Below are 20,121 nucleotides of genomic sequence, written 5' to 3' on the forward strand. Positions count from 1 at the left end.
TGTGTCCAAAACACTTTTTTTTTTTTTTAATGAAATAGAGTTTTGTTGAACTTTGAAGCATGTTTTTAATCAAGTGCTTTTTTGTGATTGGTTTTGAGACTGGAAAATGAGCCTAATTGAAAGAAAATCCTGGTTAATGAACAAAACATGACTTAAAAGTGTCCAAGATTAAAGTTAGGTAGGCATGTTGTGTAAATTCTGAGGTTATTTAGATTAGCTACACTGTGAGCCTTTTTAAGGTTGGCATACACTTAAAATTACAGATAAAATGAAGTGACTTCTCTGTAGGATCTGGAAAAACGTTATGTAGGTAATGAAATATGTTCATAATAAGAGCATGGAATGGATTTAGTCAGAGAACATTACCTTGAGACTCAACCTGAAATAGGAATAGCCCAGCTTTTGTGGAAGTTTTCTGAACAGAGCTCTGGTATAATCCAGACAGGAAGCATATATGAGATGATGGTGTATCAGAGCAGAATTAACAGACTTTCAACAGTTCCAGAGTATGTCCATGTCTCTTCCGCAGAAATGGAAATCATCCTTTCGTACTCTACATAAGGGGCATACCTTGTGCATGCAGAGTTTCTAGTTCTGGTCAGTTTACATAGGAAGTTCAATTGGAAGTGATGACAAAGTACTTTCTGGATTAACTGGGAATGTGATTTGAGCTGAACTGTTTCATTAAATAAGAAAATTTAAGGGAAACAAGCAATGATGTGATACTCATGCTAGTATCACACTACCTACATTTATATAGGTAGATTCAATAAGAGCTTACAGGTTTCAATTGCATATAGAAAACTATTACATTGATTGGTATGAATTAGTACCTGTTCTGCATAAAAAATATTCCATGTGTAAAATAGCTTTGGAGACTGGTAATTGCAAAATTATTTTTCAAGACATGTTCTTTTTGAAGCCCAGCATTTGTACAAGGCGCACTTCATGATGTTCTTCCAACATGCAGTGCAAAACATTACATGGTTCCTTAAGCAGTTGACAATGTGCTTTATTTTTCTGTTTATTTCCAGAAGAGATATGTACTCTCGTAATTGCAGAAACTTTTCCTGAAGATTCAGGACTTTTCACGTGCACAGCAACAAATGAATATGGCTCAGTAACAAGCAGTGCACAGCTAACTGTTTGCTCAGGTATGTGACAAAAGGAAAGATGAGGCTTGAATCCTGGGTCTTAGATAAGTAGTTTATCTATTTCATTTGTAGAAAAGGACTGCCATAATGCAGGGGTTCCTTTTTCAGATCTGCATCCCACTCTCTGAATATTCCCACAGCACTGCCTGATATAATTTGAATATATAGAAGTAGCAGTTGAATGAGGGATGGATGAATGTGATTTTATTCATTCTCAGATAGCATGAGATGGATTCCTAGAGATTTATTCCAGAAGTTGAACTACTGAAACAGTGAAGCATCATCTCAGCACTGCTTATCTATAGAGCATAGCAAACAAAAGCTGTTAGTCAAGCAGCTAGCATGTTGCCAATAAGAAGGATGATAAAACACAGCATGCTTTAAAAAAAAAAAAAAAAGGATGGAAAGAAAATGCCATATAATAACTCCAGCAGATAAAAGGAAACCTCATGTAAATGCACGAAATTGGCTTCGTTTGTCTGTCCTGGACTTGCTATTCAGACAACAGAAACCATTTGAGTCATGTAATTATTAAGAACTTGACTTTTCCTAGTGCTGCTACTGGTGCATGCTATCAGCCAAGAATAATCTGACACCTCCTTCTAAGTTACATTGCTACCTATCAATGTTTATATGAATATTTATAAATCACACTGTCAGACTCAGATCATTCAAACTGAGTTTCTATATTGACTCACTTCTTAGTTTAGTTTTTTTATTCATGCAAAATGCATTTTGAAAGTGCCTGCTACAATCCTGGCAGATGTTTAAGCATTAGGCTTCTGGGACTAGATGGCAGCAAAGGCAAAATGAAAAGAGATGAAATTTTGCTACCGAAGGTGGCATGTGCCTTTTGTAAAACACGGAACTTTGTTGATGTTATGTTTAGTTTTGTACTATGTTTGCATACAGACTGCACTAACCCAGCTGCCATTGTCACTGTGCTGTGTATAAATACATCCTTCAGAGTTTTAAAATAATTTGTTTTTAAATTCTAAGACTCCAGGAAGAGGGAATGCTGTTTCATCTGTTGTTGCTCCATAGGCCGTCTCAGTTAGTGAGTGAACTTATGGAAAAGATTAGGAAATATCTACAAGGTTCCTTATTTGGGAAGGCCAAAAATGAACGGCCAGTCACCTATATAATTCAGGATAAATTATCAACAGTTCAGGAGAAGTATCTCCACAAAAGCCAAGTGATGTCACTTACAACAAGCTCGTTGTACAGCATGTCTGTACCATCTATTCAGTTCATGACTTGTCAGAGATATTCTTTTTGATCTCTTGTAGCCAACTCAGAAAACTCTACTCATGATTCGCTGACAAGAAAATCCAGCAGTGATGATTTCCACCATTTCTCACCACCTCCTCCAGCTGAATTTAGCTCTCTTGAGCTTTCTCCTAAGAAACACGTAGAGACCCACCAAACAAATAACACTGAATTAAGATCTGGAGTGACAGCCCTTCAATTAGATCTCACTTCATCTGAGGAAAAAACAAATGGGATCCATCCCATTCATGGAGTAAATGGAATGATTAACAGCAAGCCAAATGGTGATAAACCCATCTCATCTCCAGCTGTCTTGCTTTCACCTGCTAAGGAGCCACCACCTGTGCTTGCCAAACCAAAGCTGTGAGTATTCTGCTTTGCTTTCTTTTCTTGTAAACTTGTCGTCTGTTGGAAGTCAATTTTTGCTAGGAGTAAAATAGTATTAGGCAAATGGTGGAAAATAACTAAGCCTTTCTCTTTAATGATCTCACTACTTATTGCTGTAATATATGTCCCAAAGATCTGAGTATATAGTTTTTTTCCTAGCGCTACATGAAAGGGAAATGCATTGTTCTATACACCAGGTTCCATATGAAGTCACTAAAACAGCAATGAGCATTAGTGTCTGTTCTGTTCCTTTTCCTTAGTCACTGAGCTCGGATGTCTAAGATGGCCTGAGATTCTTGTATGCTATTCCTTTTTCAACACTGTTTGGCCATGATGAATGAATATTTTTTTCTTTTTTTCTTCTTTGTTTGGCAATGGATTTTCAGGTGTGTATTGGCTGTGTAATTTCTTCAATTATGTTTAGCATCCAACTGATTCGGCTGTCTACTGTAACTGAAAATGGAAAGCTCAAGGAAGGGAGTAAAGAAAAAAATATCAATGTATCAAATGTTCATGAAAAATGTGGATATTGAAATGATGTGCTGGTCTGTTGGCTGTTAATGGCAGCCTCATGAGAGAGTAGAGTGCCATTTTTGTTTCCATTCCTAGGGGTGACTGTGATGAGAACGTAACAACACATAGGAACTTAAAATTGAAATTGTACATGTAAATGATGAATCCGTTTTTGTGCTGCGTTGTGTTACTTCAATTGCCTGTTTAAGACGAAAGAATAACACAATCTAATAATGATAGCAGTTATTGCTGAGAAATTTCCTTTTTGCCAATATCTTTATTAACATACTGTTAAGGGGTAGTGAACAAACTTGAAGCTAACTAAAATCTGCAGCAATACAGTTCTGAAACGCTTTTGTGATACTCAACAACCACAACAAGGAAGATAGAAGGTAGGTGAGCAATAAGTTTTCAAGCTCTTTTCTTTCTTGTCCTGGCAATGATGCTTCCTGACCCTTAGTAACTGGAGAGAACTAGCGAGACATCCTGCTTATATAAACACTAATCAGTGTTTTAACAGGAAGAGTCAAACATCTCTGAACAAGTTATAAAACATGAGCGTGCAGCGTACACCCCCCCAAAACTGTGCACACAGGACTTCTGTGTTTTTCAGGTTCATTTATTTTAGCGTTGAAAATAATTGAGGCTGTAGGATAAACAAGGAAATGGAGGAAAATTAACGCAGGTCTAGCCATTAGTTTGTGTGTGGGCATTTTGAAGTTTGTAGTCAAACACATGCTGCAAGCATGTAAATTATGAGAGCCTTCAAAAGGTGGTCTCCTATTCTTTTCTGCCTTGCTGTGGTTTTATTCCTCTGTTGCCTCCTTCATACCTTTGTTGTCAAAGTAGTGCTATTCCTGGTTTCTTCCAAGATGTCAAAACCAAGCTTTCATTTCTAAGCAGCAAACAGTAGCTCAGCCTAAGCGTTAACAACTTTCTTCATTTGCAGTTGGTGCTGAAAGTGTGTGGAATGTGGGTACACAAATAACCAGATGCTGTTGGAGAATAAAGATAGCAAAGGTCAGAAGGCAGGGACTCTGTGCAATTAGGTTTGTTTGCTTTTTTCTGTAGCAAGGTTTAGCTCAGTATGAAAGGGGTTTACGATGCACCTTTGAACAATGAAATACAGGAGGAAGTGTACCATCTGTCTGCAGGAACAGCTCATGGTAGTCTTACAATAGCCTTGGACTAAAAACATTGAAATGAAGCATACTGACTTTTGAAACTTGTGTTATTTTCTTTGCCTCTAACTGAGACTGGATGGATTTAATATTTGGAAATGATTGAGCAAATCAAGTCCAACCACTCATAATATGTAATGTTTTCTGTGAGGTTCTGGGTTTGCTTTTTAACATGAAGTTCCTGCAGGGGGTGTTCATGGATTCTCTCAGTAGTGCAGGATTTATTTACTTGTTTACTTCAAGCTCATAAAATGTTAAAATGCATTCTAACCCTTACAGAGTTAACATAGTGTACCTACTTCATATTTACATGGCTTTGAAAATACTGTACAAAATTAGCTTTGGTATTGTTATATCACTGACCTCATAACTATCCTCTTTTTAAGCTGTACGGATTTAGTACTTTTCATCAGGCTCTTTGAGTATGAAATGGATCAAGAATCCCTTGAAATGAAAGAAAAAGAACCAAGCTAAATCTAAAAGACTGAGAGAGGTACTGGCCAAAGTTTTCAGTAGAACTAAATTAGGAAGGTGAGCTGGCACACTGAAGCAAATGCTGGTGTCGCTGCTCAGGACATGACTGACAAATGAAAGCATGATCCAAAACTGGCACATAATGATTTTACTGTCCATGTCCTGCATGAAGTGATGTCATTGTTGAAAGTGATGATTCTGTGGAAGGGGTCTGGAAATTAAACAACTAATAAATTAAAAATAGGAGCAAGAAGGCAGAGAATTATTTTTAAATAAATGCTCAAGAATTCAGAATTGTGGAATCACAGAATCGCTCAGGTTGTAAAAGACCTTTAAGACCATCAAGTCCAACTGCAACGTAACGATTCTACCCTATCTCTAACAACCCTCTGCTAAATCATGTCCCTGAGCACCAATCCAAAAGATTTAAGAACAAGGAAGTTAAATAGTATTGTTCTTAGCCAATTATAAATAAGGGAAGAGCAAACGAGACATTTCAGTATGCTTGGAGTATTAGGGTAGATTCTGGGAACTGCTTGACAGCTCTTGTATGAAGCGTTTTTGGTTTTGAGTACAATTTACATAACTAAAACGATTACATTTGTTTATAGGATTTTTGTATGTAACACTCAGAACTTTGTCTTTTGAGTAAAGTTTGGTTTCGTAGGTAGGATTTGCTGTGTCCTCAAATACGGAAAAAGGCTGGTGAAAAACTTGGTAGATGAGAATTCTTCACCCAGGTAGGAGGAAAGGCTGTGTGTGCTAGTAATAATTCAGTGTTGAGCTGAATTCTCTAATCTGGACTTGTTAAGGGGAAAAAAGGTAACAAACCTCGAGAAAGACTTGAATGTAAGAAGATAGTTCAGCAAACAGGCAATTTCTATTTATGTCCTACTGAAGGGACCTTCTGCGATTCTCCCAGGCTGTCTTAGACAGCTGTGTTAGGCAGCTACCATCATATGCTTAATCTCAATAGAATTCCAGTGTATTTAAAGCAACAAAAAAAGCCCCAACAAAATACTATAATATAGTAGTTTATATATATATATGTAATACTGCAATAATTTGAGTATCTTGACTAACAAGATAAGTCAGTGAAACAGCTTTCCTATGAATGTGACTGAGTTCAAAAACAGTCGTTTTTAGGGGGGAATTTTTATTTATACTTTAAAGGAAAACATTAGGCCTGTGCGTTGGTAGTTGCGGAAAAGTCAGAGTGCTCATTTCCTCAAGTCCCTAAACAAGAAAATTCTTGCACCACAGAAAATATTATTTAATCATGAAAAAAGCAAGAAGCTTTAAGGAAAAGCAGTTGAAATGTAATTGAGCCTTTTCTTGCATCGAGTTGGACTCTTTCAAAGAGGTACACCTGGTTTTCATGAACTCAAGAGGAGAGCATTCACATCTTCCACCAGGGTTTGTTCTAGAAAATATTTGGAAAACAAGTTCAGTAGAGTCACTGTAGACAAGGTCACTGTAGATAAGTGTATACACGTTAAGTTCTCTTTAGTAATGCAACTTCAGATGTATTCTGGACGCTTCAATAATCCATAGTAGGCATAAATGTAATTATGTGAATGTTAATTGGGCAAAAGACCAGGCAATTCACATCATTCAAATAGCAAAATTACATACAAGTGGCAATTCTGTCTGAATGAAACTATGTTATATTGGCTTGAAATCTGCAACAAAACGAGGGGTGGCTAGCAGCAGCTACCACTCTTTCCTTCAAAAAATACAAAAACGTAACTTAAAGATTCTTTTAACTAAGGTAAATCCTGGATTGCTTATTTACTGCATGCTTTTTTTTCTGTCAAATACGTGTATTCAAAAAAAATAGCAAAGCTAATAACATCTGCTGTTGTTCATATGCTGGCTACTGTCAGAGTTCCAGTACCTGCGGTTAGGGTGTCCTTTTTGTTTAACAAACTTATTGCTTGTACTTAGCCAGTTGCAGAAGTATCTGACTACCTGCAATTGATCCTACCAGTCTATCGGCAGGTCTTTGCCCATGCTTTTAAAAACTTTTCTGGAAAACTAGGAGCTTGCACTTGGGCAGATAATTTCCTGACAGAATACAACAGCTTATCAAGTTTGATCATAACATTGCAGTTACGTACCTACTTGTTTTTATCATTCCTCTGCTACCTCCTGACGAAAGCCAGATTTTTTTATTGCAGTGATTTAATTGGCAAATGCTTTTCAGTCTTCTTCCAACTCTCATTATACAGCAAAGCTTTGTTGTTTCATTCCTTGTCCTCAGGTTCATCTTCTGTTATATTTTGCATTTACTTACATTAGTTGTGTTTTTCACACTCTGCCTCATGTTAGGAAATGGCCTCTGGTAAGAAAAACGGGAGGTTCCAGTTCAATTGTGCTCATTTCTCTCTTATTCAGTATGCTTGCTATAAATCATTGCGTGAAGAATATCTTTGTGCTAAATGATTACCATATGCAGAGTCATTTGAAGGTACTGTGGTTTAAAAATACTGGTCTGCCAGACAATTAAAGACATGTTCTTAGTTATCAACTCAAGCAGATACCCAGACTAAATAGATCATAGGCCTAAGAGCTGAGCAAGAGAAGCAGGTCCTGTTCTGCTAGCCTTATTAGATACTGCTTTATGCCATAAACAGCCTTTTTGCTGTCACAGGGACTTCAGTGGAGGTAAGAATAGGAAAGGCTTATCCAGTGGAGGGAGCTGTGTTGCTTGGGTAAACAGATGTCTGTTCAGGAGTGAATTTTACTCTTCTAGAAAACAATCGATGGTGAGAACCAGGGGTACAGATCACTTTCAGTGGACTTTATCATGCACTAGCAGCAATAATACCAAGGGGGAGATATGACTCCCCTGTTTGGTTATGGAAGGCAAGCTGAATTATTAAAACTAATAGTAAGGATGGTAGAAAAGACCACGGTGCTCATAGCATGATACTAGCAATGTTTACACAACATTTCAAAGGGTAGTGTAAAAATTTCTCCAGGGGATTCTTGCGTTGTCTGCAGAACAGTTGTTTACTGAAGATGTAATCACCTTGACAGTGATATGTAGTGTGTGTATGTGTATATACACATTATATTTGTGTGTGCATGCAAAGATATATAAAATATGAAATTAGCACTTGAGAATACTTCATGTTAGCTTGTGTCAAGCTTTAAGTATCCTCACCAATTGGCCTGGTGTGTTTAGTCAGGAAAGCAACTAGCATATGTGAAGCTAATGGAATCGGCACCCTAGTAAATGTCTAAAATTTTTGGAAGGTAGAATGTAGGCAACAGTCATATGACCTCTGTAAAGCACTACGTTTATCTTTCAGCTACTTTCCTCTTATTACTCAATAAAAATTTATTAAAACAAATCTGTTTGATATGCACATGCTGTAGAAAATACCATTCTTCTTCCCAGGAGTGTGAAGCATCAACTCACTACAATCTGAAACCCGTGGTTTTATCTTTACTCCACATGTCTTCACATGGGCAAATTACTAGTTTGTTGCATTTTCTTTGAGATGAGCATTTTGTACCACGAGGCTTTTAAATCCAATTAAGATAATGCTTTATGTTTTGATACTCTAAGATCAAAGCCAGTGGAGTTCAGGCTCAGCAATGAAAGGCTGGATAGTACACAAGTGTGGAAGATTCAGATGTTAGCCCATGATTCATTCTAGTGAAGGTATGGGATCAGTCACCGTCTGTGCTTGTAAAAATTATCAGATGCTCTCCTTTTACTCGTATTTCTGGCACAGCCAGAAGCTAATCAGCATGAAGTGGACTTACAGGGCCACCAAAATGAGATTAATTCCCAAATTGTGCAATCGCATTGTTTTTGTGTCTTTTCAAAATGGTGCCTGGCTCTTGGTAGTGCATGATATATGGACTCTTGACTTGGCAGAAGAAGCAGAGGCTCTTATGTCAGGGTTCACAATAAATCTAAAAATTGTCTGTAGGACTATTGCCAAGGAAATTATGTGAAATGTGGTAGGGAAAATAACGAGTCAGATGAGGAAAACATGTCTGCAAATGAAAGTACGCTTAAAATGACCTTTGATTTTTTGACTCCTTAGTCTTCAGTTCTCTGTCTCACTCTACTGAGTGCCTGTGTTTTTGTCTACTTGATACAGTTGATAAACATCAATCCATTTGAGGAATGCTGATTTGACTTGCAGAGGATGATAGCAGCAGCTGAAAAATGTATTGAAGAAAATGGGCTGAATGCCGTTAAGATCTGCTTAAAATTTTCAGTTAAACAAGAAGAAAATATTTAAGACGGAATGAAAAAGCTAATTCAATTAAACTTTCGTGATGAAGTTCACAACAATTTAAATTCGTAGTAGATTCAGTATATTAGTACTGAAAACGTGCAATTATTTAGTATTTTCCCTTAGTGTCATTCATTTCAGTAAAGCCAATTGAGTCCAAGGGGTGGCTCAAATGCAGTCTGATGTATTTCTACAGAGAAAAATAGAGATAGTGATATACTAGTAACAAGCTAGAGGAAAAATTTTGCTTCCTTAGATAACATAATTGATAGCCTTTGGTTCAAGAATTTAAAAAATGCTGTTAAAATGATCACAGTGGAAAAAATGAGTTCAAATAACTAAAGCTTTGAAGCTTCCCTTTCCCTCCCTTGATGCTGCTCAGTGCTGTCTTGCTCTTGTGCTCTCTCCTGTTTCTCTCGTTCCTTCTCTTCTGTCACTGTGATGAAAAGCCTTCACTAGTCAGACAATGAACATGTATCTCACAGAGTTCAACCCTTCAGTCTAAGCAGTTTTGTTTTAATTGCACTTCTGTGTTTTCATGAGGCCTCCAATGCTTCTCAGGCGAGTCAGAGAAACTCTCAGAGCTTATATCCCATTTGACTTACAGGCGTGTAAGAGTTGCTGCAATAATTCCTTTTTTTTTTGTTTGTGAGTTCTGTTTTATAATTTAAGTGTTGCATTTCATTTTTCTCCTTAAAGGATTTAAATATTTGGATGATCTGGACAGATGTGTAAGATTCAGATCAAAATATTTAAGTTCCTAATGAGCCCAAGGGAGAAGGTAAATTTTGGAGTTTTCAATTAATTTCTTTTTTTACGAGGAGATTGCATTGAAGGCAAGTGCTTTCAGTGGACCAATGACTTGGTGTCATATTTAATGGTTATACTGGTCTGTTTTAATGGTGCTGACATGAGAAGGCCGTGTATTCAGAGCTTTATAGAGACAACAGCGTTCTTTGAGTTTCACTATTTAAGTCAGTTTCTTTCTGAACTGAGTGGGAAATGTGGTGTGTGTTTTCTCTTACGCTCACCCACAGTGTCCTTTCTTCCTTAATCACTTTTTATTGTTCTGATGTTTTCAGTTTGCACGATCGCTTATAATTTCTCTGTATCTTATTACTACATTTTCACTTATGTTTATGAATCACAACGTGTCTATGCTTGCAGCTTCAGAATTGCTCAATTCTGTGACCATTTCCTAATGTAAAAATTCTGCTGCCTTTTCAGAATTGCCATGTAATCATTAAGACCTTGGTTATTGCAGATCAAAAAATTTCATGCAGATAAACTTAATGTAGAACTGGGTATGTTCTTCTTGTATGTATGAAGAAGTATACCAGTAATTCTTGTTTATCTGAATATCAAACAGGACGTTATCTTTTTGATAGTGTCATTACACCTGACAAACTGCTAATGATAAGCTGATAATCATTTTTGAGAGTGAAGGATGGTTAAGATGTCAAACCTCTATTCTAGTTTAAAATATGAGTAAATAGAGGTATAACAACATTAAAAACATACCTGATCCTGGAAGTAATCTGTGAGATAAAATCCAAAATGTCCTTCTTGGGTAGATTTCAAAGGGATACTTTCTCATCTTGCAGTTTTCTGCGTTTTCTGTCCTGGATTCTGGAAGAATCTAGATTTCTCCAGTTCTGTGTGTGTGCAGTGTAGTTGGCAAACACTAACAGGTAATGCTCTTATGCCAGTTAACGTGGCTTTATCTCACTAACTTTCAGAAAGTACCTTGCTAGTGAATGCATCGTGTGAGTCCATTGGAATTTCTCCCTTTCCTGTCTCTACTTGCTTTCTTTCCGTGTTTCAATCTGTGGCTGATGTTTCAAACTAAGAATTGCTTTGTCTTTCCTTGGTATTGACAACTGCATTCCAGTATTACTATTGTTTCATTTGGAAGAGATTGGCAAATGCAAACAAACTTTGCTAAGTTAAAACCTCTATTGTCCTGGTGAGGACCTTTGGTCAGAGTATTTGAAAAACAACTTTTTGTAGTACAGCTGCTGCAAAAGAAACGAGGTAAGCAAACCTTGTATCTCCTGTAGAATCTTCTTGGGTTACCAGGAATAAGAAGAGGCTTTGGCAGCGGTCATGTGGTTGAAGAACTCAACTTTGTGGCTTGCATTTCTCACTGGTAGCTCAAAAAATTAGAGCGTCAACAGCAATTGCTGTCCCAAAAGGCAAAGTAGAATACCATGGTTTGCTGCTCTTTTAGCTCAGGTGAAAATTGAAACAAATTTCTGAGCTCTTATCTTGTGTTATCTTCTGTTGTTGCGCTTCTAGACAGGAAAAAAAACCAATGGAACAAACATAACCTACACAGAAAACTCAAAAGCAAACAACAGAACAACAAAAATCTTTTTACGTTATTACTAAATATTGAAACCCTGCAATACTGAAATGGCAAATATTGTGAGGAAAAATCTGGTTTTATTTTCTGACAGCTGATTGTTCCAAACATCAATATTAGCAGTGTCTTTGCAATTCAGTAAATTCCTTCAGTTGCTTACAGGATGAAATTGTCATTGTTGCCATTGGAGATGACAGTGAAGCCAGAAGTCCTCTCAAGTGCTTCATTCTTGTCATGTTCCTTTTTATTAATTTATGTGGTATTTTAAAGACTTGGGGAAATAGTTCTCATATTAGCTTAGATGTTATTAGCTTGCTAAAATTGCTTAGATTGGGTACACTTGAACTGTTGTTTACTTTTGTAATACTCAATGGGAACTGAACCCTTCCTCCTTAAACTAATGTAAGATAAACAGTGTTTTCTGTCAGAAATTCACAGCTACCCTTTTGGCCCCGTGCTAATCATGTTTACTTAACTCTCAACACAGTCTAAAACGTGCTTCAGTGATATTTGCAGGCTTTGTTATCTAGGTAAATGCCTGTCTGAGCACAAGTGCCAATCAGCCTCAGAAGTCAGATGTGTGTGCCATGTGTGTCCATTGAAGAACATAAATTTGGTGCTGGGTAGCAGTAAACACCACAGAAACTTACAGCGTCCAGTAATCAGTCAGGAAAAACATTCTATCCATGTCCAGAGCTGTTGGCACGGTACAGTAAGTGTCATTCTAGCTTTATTACAGTCACAGAAGATTTTTGGCACTGTGGTCTGTCTAAAACATCTGCCTCAAAACAAAAAGTTCTTAGTATAGAATGGAGATGAGCAAAAACAAAACAAACAAACAAACAAAACACCTTGAAAATGTCCAAATTTCAAATGTTGCTTAGGATAACATAGATGCTGAAGTCACTAAGAGAGGGGCCTGCATTTGCAAAGCTGAAGTGTGCACGTTTCCTCGGTCGAATTTGCTTTTCTTGTATGAATTCTTCGTCCTGACAGTAGTGAGAAGAGGCATGAAGGAGAACTTGACTTTCTCTGTTACTAATTCATGGGATTTCTCAACTGACTGTAGTTACAGTAATGTGTATATAGGAAATAAGTTACAGTTGATCAAAAGTAGCCAAAAGATTGAGGAAAGGAGCTTCAAAGAAAAGAAAAAAAAAAAAAAAAGCAACTTAAAAACATGAGTGGAAAAGCTTTCCAGGCTTTGATGTAGCAGGGTTTTTATATTAGGTTTGTTCTGCCACTTCTGAGCAGGAGGGAACCTGCATGTCAAATCCTTTTCCAAACGAGCCTCTCTCCAAGTTCTGCAGAGAACCAGCCCTACTAAAGCAAGGCAAAGTTAACCCTTCTTTGAGAAAATAACTTTATGTGAATTGCAAGAAGCAAAGGCATTGTAGCTCACCATAGTGTTGCTTCTGACTATAGACATGGACTTAAGTAATTAAATAAATGATATCATAGTTTACAAAACAAAGGAGAGATCAATTCAGGACAAACTTTTTTTGTCACCAGAACAAATCCTCATTTCACAATCTGTCACTTTCCTGAGAGAAAAATGCTGACTATGTCAGCAATTACTGAAATCTTCAAGCTAAAGAGAAGCCCTTAACTCACTGGTAAAATGTGAGATGCATGAACATGGTTTTTATTAATATGTATTCTTCTGCTACTGAAATACATTTAATACTGGGATAAGTAATGATGTACAGGGTAGGATGTGGAAATATTTGCCTCTGTTATAAAAGTTGGTATAATGTATTATGTTGTTACCTTATGGCAAATTTCACTGCAGAAGGAATGGCTTTGAGTGATATAAATGTGACCCTCTAAAAAAGGTGTGCACTTGTTCAAAACCTTTGCTGAAGCCACGTGCAAAATCCCATCTATATACAAACAGGGAAGGATCAAGCTCTGGACTTTCCGGCCAGAGCAGGCAATATTTTGGAGATGTGGACACTTAGAATAAATATCTTCTGCAGTGCTTTACAGAGAGGTTAATACGTAGCAGCAGATGAGCACTAGTATGATTTTAGTGTCTTTTGAAACCAGTGGCTAGGCATTTAGACAAGATAAATTTAACTTCTTAAAGAAAACTTTTTATGTTTGCATTCAACTTGTTTACCTCATGTACATTTCATGTTTACACACCCTGGGAATTGCCTCAAAAAAAGAAAAGCAAAAAAAAAACCACTGGGAAACTACATCAACTTTTTGCCAATGAAAAATGCATTAGAGCATTTTTGAAGCTAGAATAACATTTTTGAGAGTCTAGCTTTCAGGCAGTAGATTTATCAGCCTTGCATGTTGGCTGTTGATTTTGGTTGTTGACCCTGATGAAAATATGTACCAAATTTCCATGCTCTATACCCAGTGTTTCTGCGTGTATCTGTATGCTTTCAAGCATTGTAACCAGTTCTTATTACTGCTTGCCGCCCGCTGTTCTCCATAATTCAGAATCTATTTTTACGATCAAAGGTTTGGTGTGCAGTGTCAGAAATGCTCTTTGTTGACAGCCTAAGTGTTTTACTTGAGTTTATGGTTAAACAGCAGGTCATTTTCTTTTCCCAACAGTGGGAGAAACACTTATTACACTACAGAAAAAAAGTGGATCAGAGAGAAGATGGGAGCAAAGAATTAAAAAGATGGAATATTGAATCTCCCAGCTCTGAAATAAATGCAAAAGCAATTCTAAGAAGAGAAATATATTTTTTGTAGCTTCTTAGTAATCAATTTCAAGCTTCAAAAATATCCACAACATAAACTTTCAGGTCCCCATTTTCATTTGTAAGTGATCCGACTCTGGTTTTCTTTGGCTTTACTGGAATATCCACTTAATTCCCTGTGTTTATGTAGCTTCTTGGAAACATTTTAAAAAGCAGCGATATTATAGCTTGTTTTAGCCAGAAATTCTAAGAGATTTCATTCTTTGATATTACTAAATCCTTTTCTTTTTCTGGTTGAAGTGGGATAGGCTTTTGTAAGACCCTTTCAAAAGAACTATACACATCAACATGAAAGTAAGGGGAGGGGGCTTTTCAGAGAGTAATCACTTAATCTTTTCTGAATGCTTGCAGACAGCTGTAATCATGCCATTGCAAGTTCCATAAAAATAGTTCAGTGTTGTGCTGGTTGTGGTAGGACCCAGGTACATTACTCACAAGTCCTCAGATCAATGATATTACATAGATCATCCAGAACGTGGAAACTGTGAGGTTATTACATCTTCTAATAACAAGAGTTCTCTAAAATAGCCTTGGCTATGTGTGTAGTTACAATAATGAATATCCACATATGCATATGGATTCCTACAGCAATCCTTTTAAAAGATTGCCTTATTTTTTTCAGGACTCCTGAGAAAAGCTCAGTTTGAGCAGTTCACAAATGATGTATGGAAGTCATGGCATTTGAAGGCATTTGACATGTTGAGTTTGGGTTTTGAGGCCGTTACTTGAGAAGGGCTTTCACTGTCGATTTCATTCGTTAATCGTTCTTGTTATTCTTGTTCCTTTGTTTTCTTGTTTGATAGTTGTGCAGGATACACAACTGGTTCCTTGTTTATTAATGGAAGAGAGAAAGCATACTGCTACTTGAAAAGTATTAGCATGTTGTGTATCTTGCATTCATCCCAGACTCAAGATGATTAATTCCTGATTTTTCTCTTTTGCCTGTGATTAGTAAGAGCTGTGTTGACAGCTGCTGATGCTGCTGGTGTTAGCTGGCACATGATGTCGATACAACAAAGCTGAGATGAGTATTACTGACTCCTTTCTTGTGAAGAGTTGCTCAGAACTGCGTAAAGGTACTGCAGTGAGTTGACTGGGATCGCTACTGACCCTAAGGTGAACTAAAGTAGCATGGTGACCTACTTTTGCAAGCTGCTTAAGCAGTTCTCAACCACCTAAATATTATAACTCTCAGAATTAATTTGCCAACAGATGTTTCAAAAGAGAAAGCATCTGCGTGAAGTTTTCACAGCTCCTTTAAAGAAACTGCAAAGTTTAGTTATCAAGTGATCCTCAGTATGTCTTGACTGTGGGGCTCCACACATGATGCTAGAAATCAGCCTCCATACAGCCTCTTAGAAGACAGTTTGTAGGCACCTAATTAAGCTTGCTGAAGTGGATTCAACTGTTGAGCTTTTTTGAGGGGTTTTGTTGTTGTTTATTTCATTCTTTTTTTTTCCCTACATATTGTTTGCAGTATAGGTGCAGAACTACAGTAATGCATTTATAGGTTCTGCAGTGCACTTGTTTTTTTCCTTTGGTTCATAGCTGCAATGTCACTTTTGAAGTTACATTGAATATATTTTTAAGCAAAACAAAAATCTACAGCTCGAGATGCACACTAAATATAATTTTTGCTTGCACAGTAACAAAACCACTTCTGTTTTAGCAAACTGTGAAGTGCTGTTTCAGGTGAAGTAAAGCTGCCCCTTTAAAACTGGTCTGTTCAGCTCGGGCCAATTTAGACAACCTGCCGAAGCCAGGCAGGTCACTTGAAATCACTGTAAACATGCTTTGGGAAGAAGAGAAGACAGTAGATGTTTCTTGACCAGTGAATGCTTGCAGTTATTATTTTCGGTGGGTGGTTTTAATAACCCAGTGACCCACAAATAACCCACAGAAAGCTTGGAAAAGGATTCAGTTTCAAGGAAGTTTCTACTGTACGCTGTACAGCTTTGTTCTTTCATGGAATGTTTAATGCTAAGCATTACATGAGGGTAGGAGATCCCAGTCGTATCAAGTGATAAAGGTAGTAGCCAGTATTAGTTGATACACATTTCTAAGGGGCATTTTCTTCTGTGGCTTGCTTTCGGCATGCTAATGGTGAAAGATAGGAGAGGATTAGCTCAGGCCCTGGTCTCATGTATGCACTTGAAACAAGAAAGTCAATGCTGCAGTCCCCTTGTCCTGGCCTCACCTCAGCCAGTCCAGCCTCATGGCACTGCTTGCCTTGGAGCAGACAAAAAATGCCATGCCACATCAAAATGCCCACAGAAATGCTTGCACAGGCACCAGGGTGGGGACAGCAAGCAGAAGCTGGAGTGGATGGGATAGCTTTTTAAAGCTATATGACCAATTTCAAACATCTGCATGCAGAGCTGTGGTTTCAGGACGGTGCTGTTCCAGCGAAGATGCCTCCTGCTCCATAGATGTAGTAGAAGAAACATTTTTGTTGCTTTCCAGGTTTTGCTTATGACAGCGCAGCTTAAATGGGTTGTAGTTGAACAGAAACGACTTGTGGCCAAGGATATTTTTCCAGATCATTTGCTCCTTCTGTTGCTTTGTTTATTTCTTAACTTGAATTTACAGTCCCTTGGGATCTAGTAAGTGAGTACTGTACAAAATAAGATTCCAAAGGAATGCTTGCAATTGATTTATACTCTGTTAGTGGATTTCACCCCATCCTTCAGAAAAATAGGAGGATATTTGTTGACGAGAGCTGCAGAAAGTTTCGTAGGGACTGCGAAGTGTGCTATCACTGTTGCCCTCCTCTGGCTTTGCTGTCCTGTGTCATGCCACTTCCTGTCCATCCCTTGTCCTGTCGTCCTCCCTCAGTTCTTGTCTTCAAACACAGCAGCCTCTCCCCAAATGCTTTCCATTTTTCCACTGTTTAATCAAAGCCAGACAAACCCAGTGTCAGTGCAAATGAACAGATCCAGGTCTCCTTCAGGGTGATTTTATCTTTTGTGCAGTGATAGTTGCTGTTGGTAATCTTGCGCTGTGTGATTTTAGTACCAGTTTTCACTTCACAATTTCTCTAATGCTAATTAGAACTTGGCTTCACAGGTCGATTAGTTGACTAGATGGAGGAGAGAATGGTAAAACGCATGCTCCTGATGTGACAGAAACTATTAACAGATTATCACTGAACAGAAATATTATTTCTGTCACCTGAGTGATAGATGAGCATGTCTGTTGGCACAGCAGAGAGGAAGGAAACGGTAGCTTTGGTGCCTACGGGGTGAAAAAGTAACAGAGAAGGAAAGGGAGGAAAAGACACAATTCCTGAAATACTGATGAAAGAAGTTTTGTCTCACTCAAAGTTTCCATTCCCCATCCCCAATCTCGTATTCTTCCCTCTTAAGCTGTGGAAGATGAATTTTATGTGTGTTTCAGATGCAGAAATCTCTTGAAAATGTAATGGAGATCATTTTAGTCTGTAAACATGATTATAATTCATGTATAATTATGATTTCAGAGTCATGCAAGCACCTCACAAAATATGTCACAGTTTTCAATGAAGGCAGATCAATCCAATAAAAAAGGATCAGCTTAAAAAGCAAAAATCATCTGGTAAATGTTATCTTGTGGGGAAAATGGTAACTTAAGTTTTGTATCTGTAATTTACCCTTGTGGTGCAAAAGGGTCTGGCCTCTTCTCCCAGGCAAATAGTCGGACCCGAGGAAATGGCAAGAAGTTACACCAGAGGAGGTTTAGGTTGGATATGAGGAGAAACTTTTTCTCTCAAAGGGTGGTCAGGCACTGCAATGGCTGCCCAGGGAGGTGGTGGAGTCGCCGTGCTTGGCAGTGTTCAAGAGGCGCCTGGATGAGGAGCTACGAGAGATGGTTTAGTGCTTGTGGCACTGATAGGAATGGGAGGGTGGTTGGACTGGATGATCTTGCAGGTTGTTTCCAACCTTGTGATTCTGTGATACCCTGGTACTTTAGTTCTTTTTCAGCATCTTCTATTTACAGTTTAGTGTTTTTCTTAGCAGAAGTAAACAAAAGTAGATTTCACGAAAAGTTATCCCCATCAGGTTTTTAGCTTAGCTGCACAAGTTTCAAGCTGTTCTATCTAAACTGTATGCAGTATCCTGAGCTTTTGATGCCTGTGTAGTAAATCAATCTTTATTTGTGGGTTGTTTATTATTTGTATTTTCCTAATCCTACCTCTGATTTTGGAAACAAAGTGCCAAATGTTAAAAAATGAGATATGTACAGTTGTTGTGTACAGTATGTGCAGTGTTTATGTTAGCATTTATTCTAAACATCCATAAAACTGATTGTGGGGTATCTGCATTTGGATGCCGGTGGGTGGCTGCAGTGCAGACCTACATGCAGTAATACAAACTGCATACTGCAGCTGTTTTTTCTCTTCTAAAGATTTGACCCTATTGCTGTTTGTTTACTCAAAGCAAAAAAAAAAAAAAGGAAGGAAAAAAATCAGACTAAATGTGCTTCCACAATGGCTGTCTTTTACCGAAGCAGTAATGTGAAAATGGATTTTCTTGGGCAGATGTAAAACCGTGGGCACTTCAGACAGAACAATCGAGCATTTCAGAATGAGTCATTCTAACTTGCTGAACCAGACTCCTCTCCCTGTGGGCATGTATCTGTTTGCATATATTTATCAGTCTGCTTGGAAACAGAATGAGGAGTATTCATGCGTTGCCTTTTAGAGAAGAATCTGAATGGATTTTTTTTTTTAACCCACTTAGAGAAAAAAAGTATCAAGGGAAAGACTGTAGCTACTTACCGTAAACTAGAAAGCAGCTTTAAATGTTTTCTTCTCACTGATTTTCGCGTACCATGAGTTGTTAGTTCTTTTTTCCTTTAGATAATTCCAAGCTTCTGCTTAGCAGTGAAGAATGCTGTAATTCCCTGCCTCCTCGTTTAGTCTCCCTAAGGGAGGCAATTCAGGAAGCTCATATTTTCTTGTAATTTCATGATTGTCAGGCTTTTTTCTTTCTTTCTTTTTTTAACTTATGACCACCCATGAAGCACTTCAAACTTAGTCTGATTGTTGAAGTCTCAGCGGTGAGGCCAAGTGGTTCCAGAATTAAACAGTTCTCGGAGTGATGTCACTCACTGCATGTAACACTGCACTTAATAGCCAAGGACTCACGAAAATCCTAATGATTTATTTAAGTTGCGGCTTGGTGGCCTCAGAATTGAGTAAGTTCCAAGACAAACTTAAAGGTGGCAGTCTAGGAGGCAAGAGGTGAAGATAGCAAGCACCACTCGCCATTCACTGATATTCTTGTTGTGACAAGCTCCTGAGCCAGCGACGATTGTCCCAATATTTGATGTCTAGCAAATGTTTCCCAGTTACTGTGGAAGTGGTTTCTTGCAAAGAAGCACAGTTTGTTTAAATTGCTTAACGCACTGAAAGAAACCTGTATCAGGAGGGTGGCTGCACATCATCTCCTACGTGTTTTGTAAGAGGGGAGGCTCTTAGAGGGGCTTGTTTCAGATCACTGGGCTGCAGAACCTGGAAGGTGTTAAAAATCCAGGAGCTCCATCAAATCATGTAATGCTTTCAGCTCACAGGAAGCCCCAGGATGCATCATCCCTTCTTTTCAGAACTTATTTTCACATCCAAGAAGCCTGAATTTCCTCTTTTTTTTTTTTTTCTTGTTTTCACTTTACTTTTGTTATCTTTGAAAATTAATGCTATGGGTTATCTGCTGATCACTCATCTAGGTTGCTTAAAGCTCCTACACTGAAAACTCTGCTGAATAGCAAAATACCAATATAAGTAACTTCAGCATAGCTTATGTCTCTTACATTTCTGAG

The 20,121-nt window shown here is 37.9% G+C and overlaps 1 protein-coding gene across 3 annotated transcripts in view; it reads left to right on the forward strand.

Moving 5' to 3' along the window:
* Positions 1 to 20,121, forward strand: part of PALLD (palladin, cytoskeletal associated protein) — a 174,732-nt gene that overhangs the window by 69,603 nt on the left and 85,008 nt on the right. For all 3 annotated transcript variants that reach the window (XM_042872265.1, XM_042872263.1, XM_042872264.1), the window contains exons 9-10: positions 1,035 to 1,154; positions 2,444 to 2,786. In XM_042872265.1, the coding sequence (XP_042728199.1) occupies positions 1,035 to 1,154; positions 2,444 to 2,786 (463 nt within the window). The remainder of the gene's footprint in view (positions 1 to 1,034; positions 1,155 to 2,443; positions 2,787 to 20,121) is intronic.

This window comes from Lagopus leucura, unplaced genomic scaffold (genome assembly GCF_019238085.1).
Source record: "Lagopus leucura isolate 7727_CA_CO unplaced genomic scaffold, USGS_WTPT01 Super-Scaffold_100004, whole genome shotgun sequence".
In the NCBI taxonomy this organism is placed as follows: domain Eukaryota; kingdom Metazoa; phylum Chordata; class Aves; order Galliformes; family Phasianidae; genus Lagopus; species Lagopus leucura.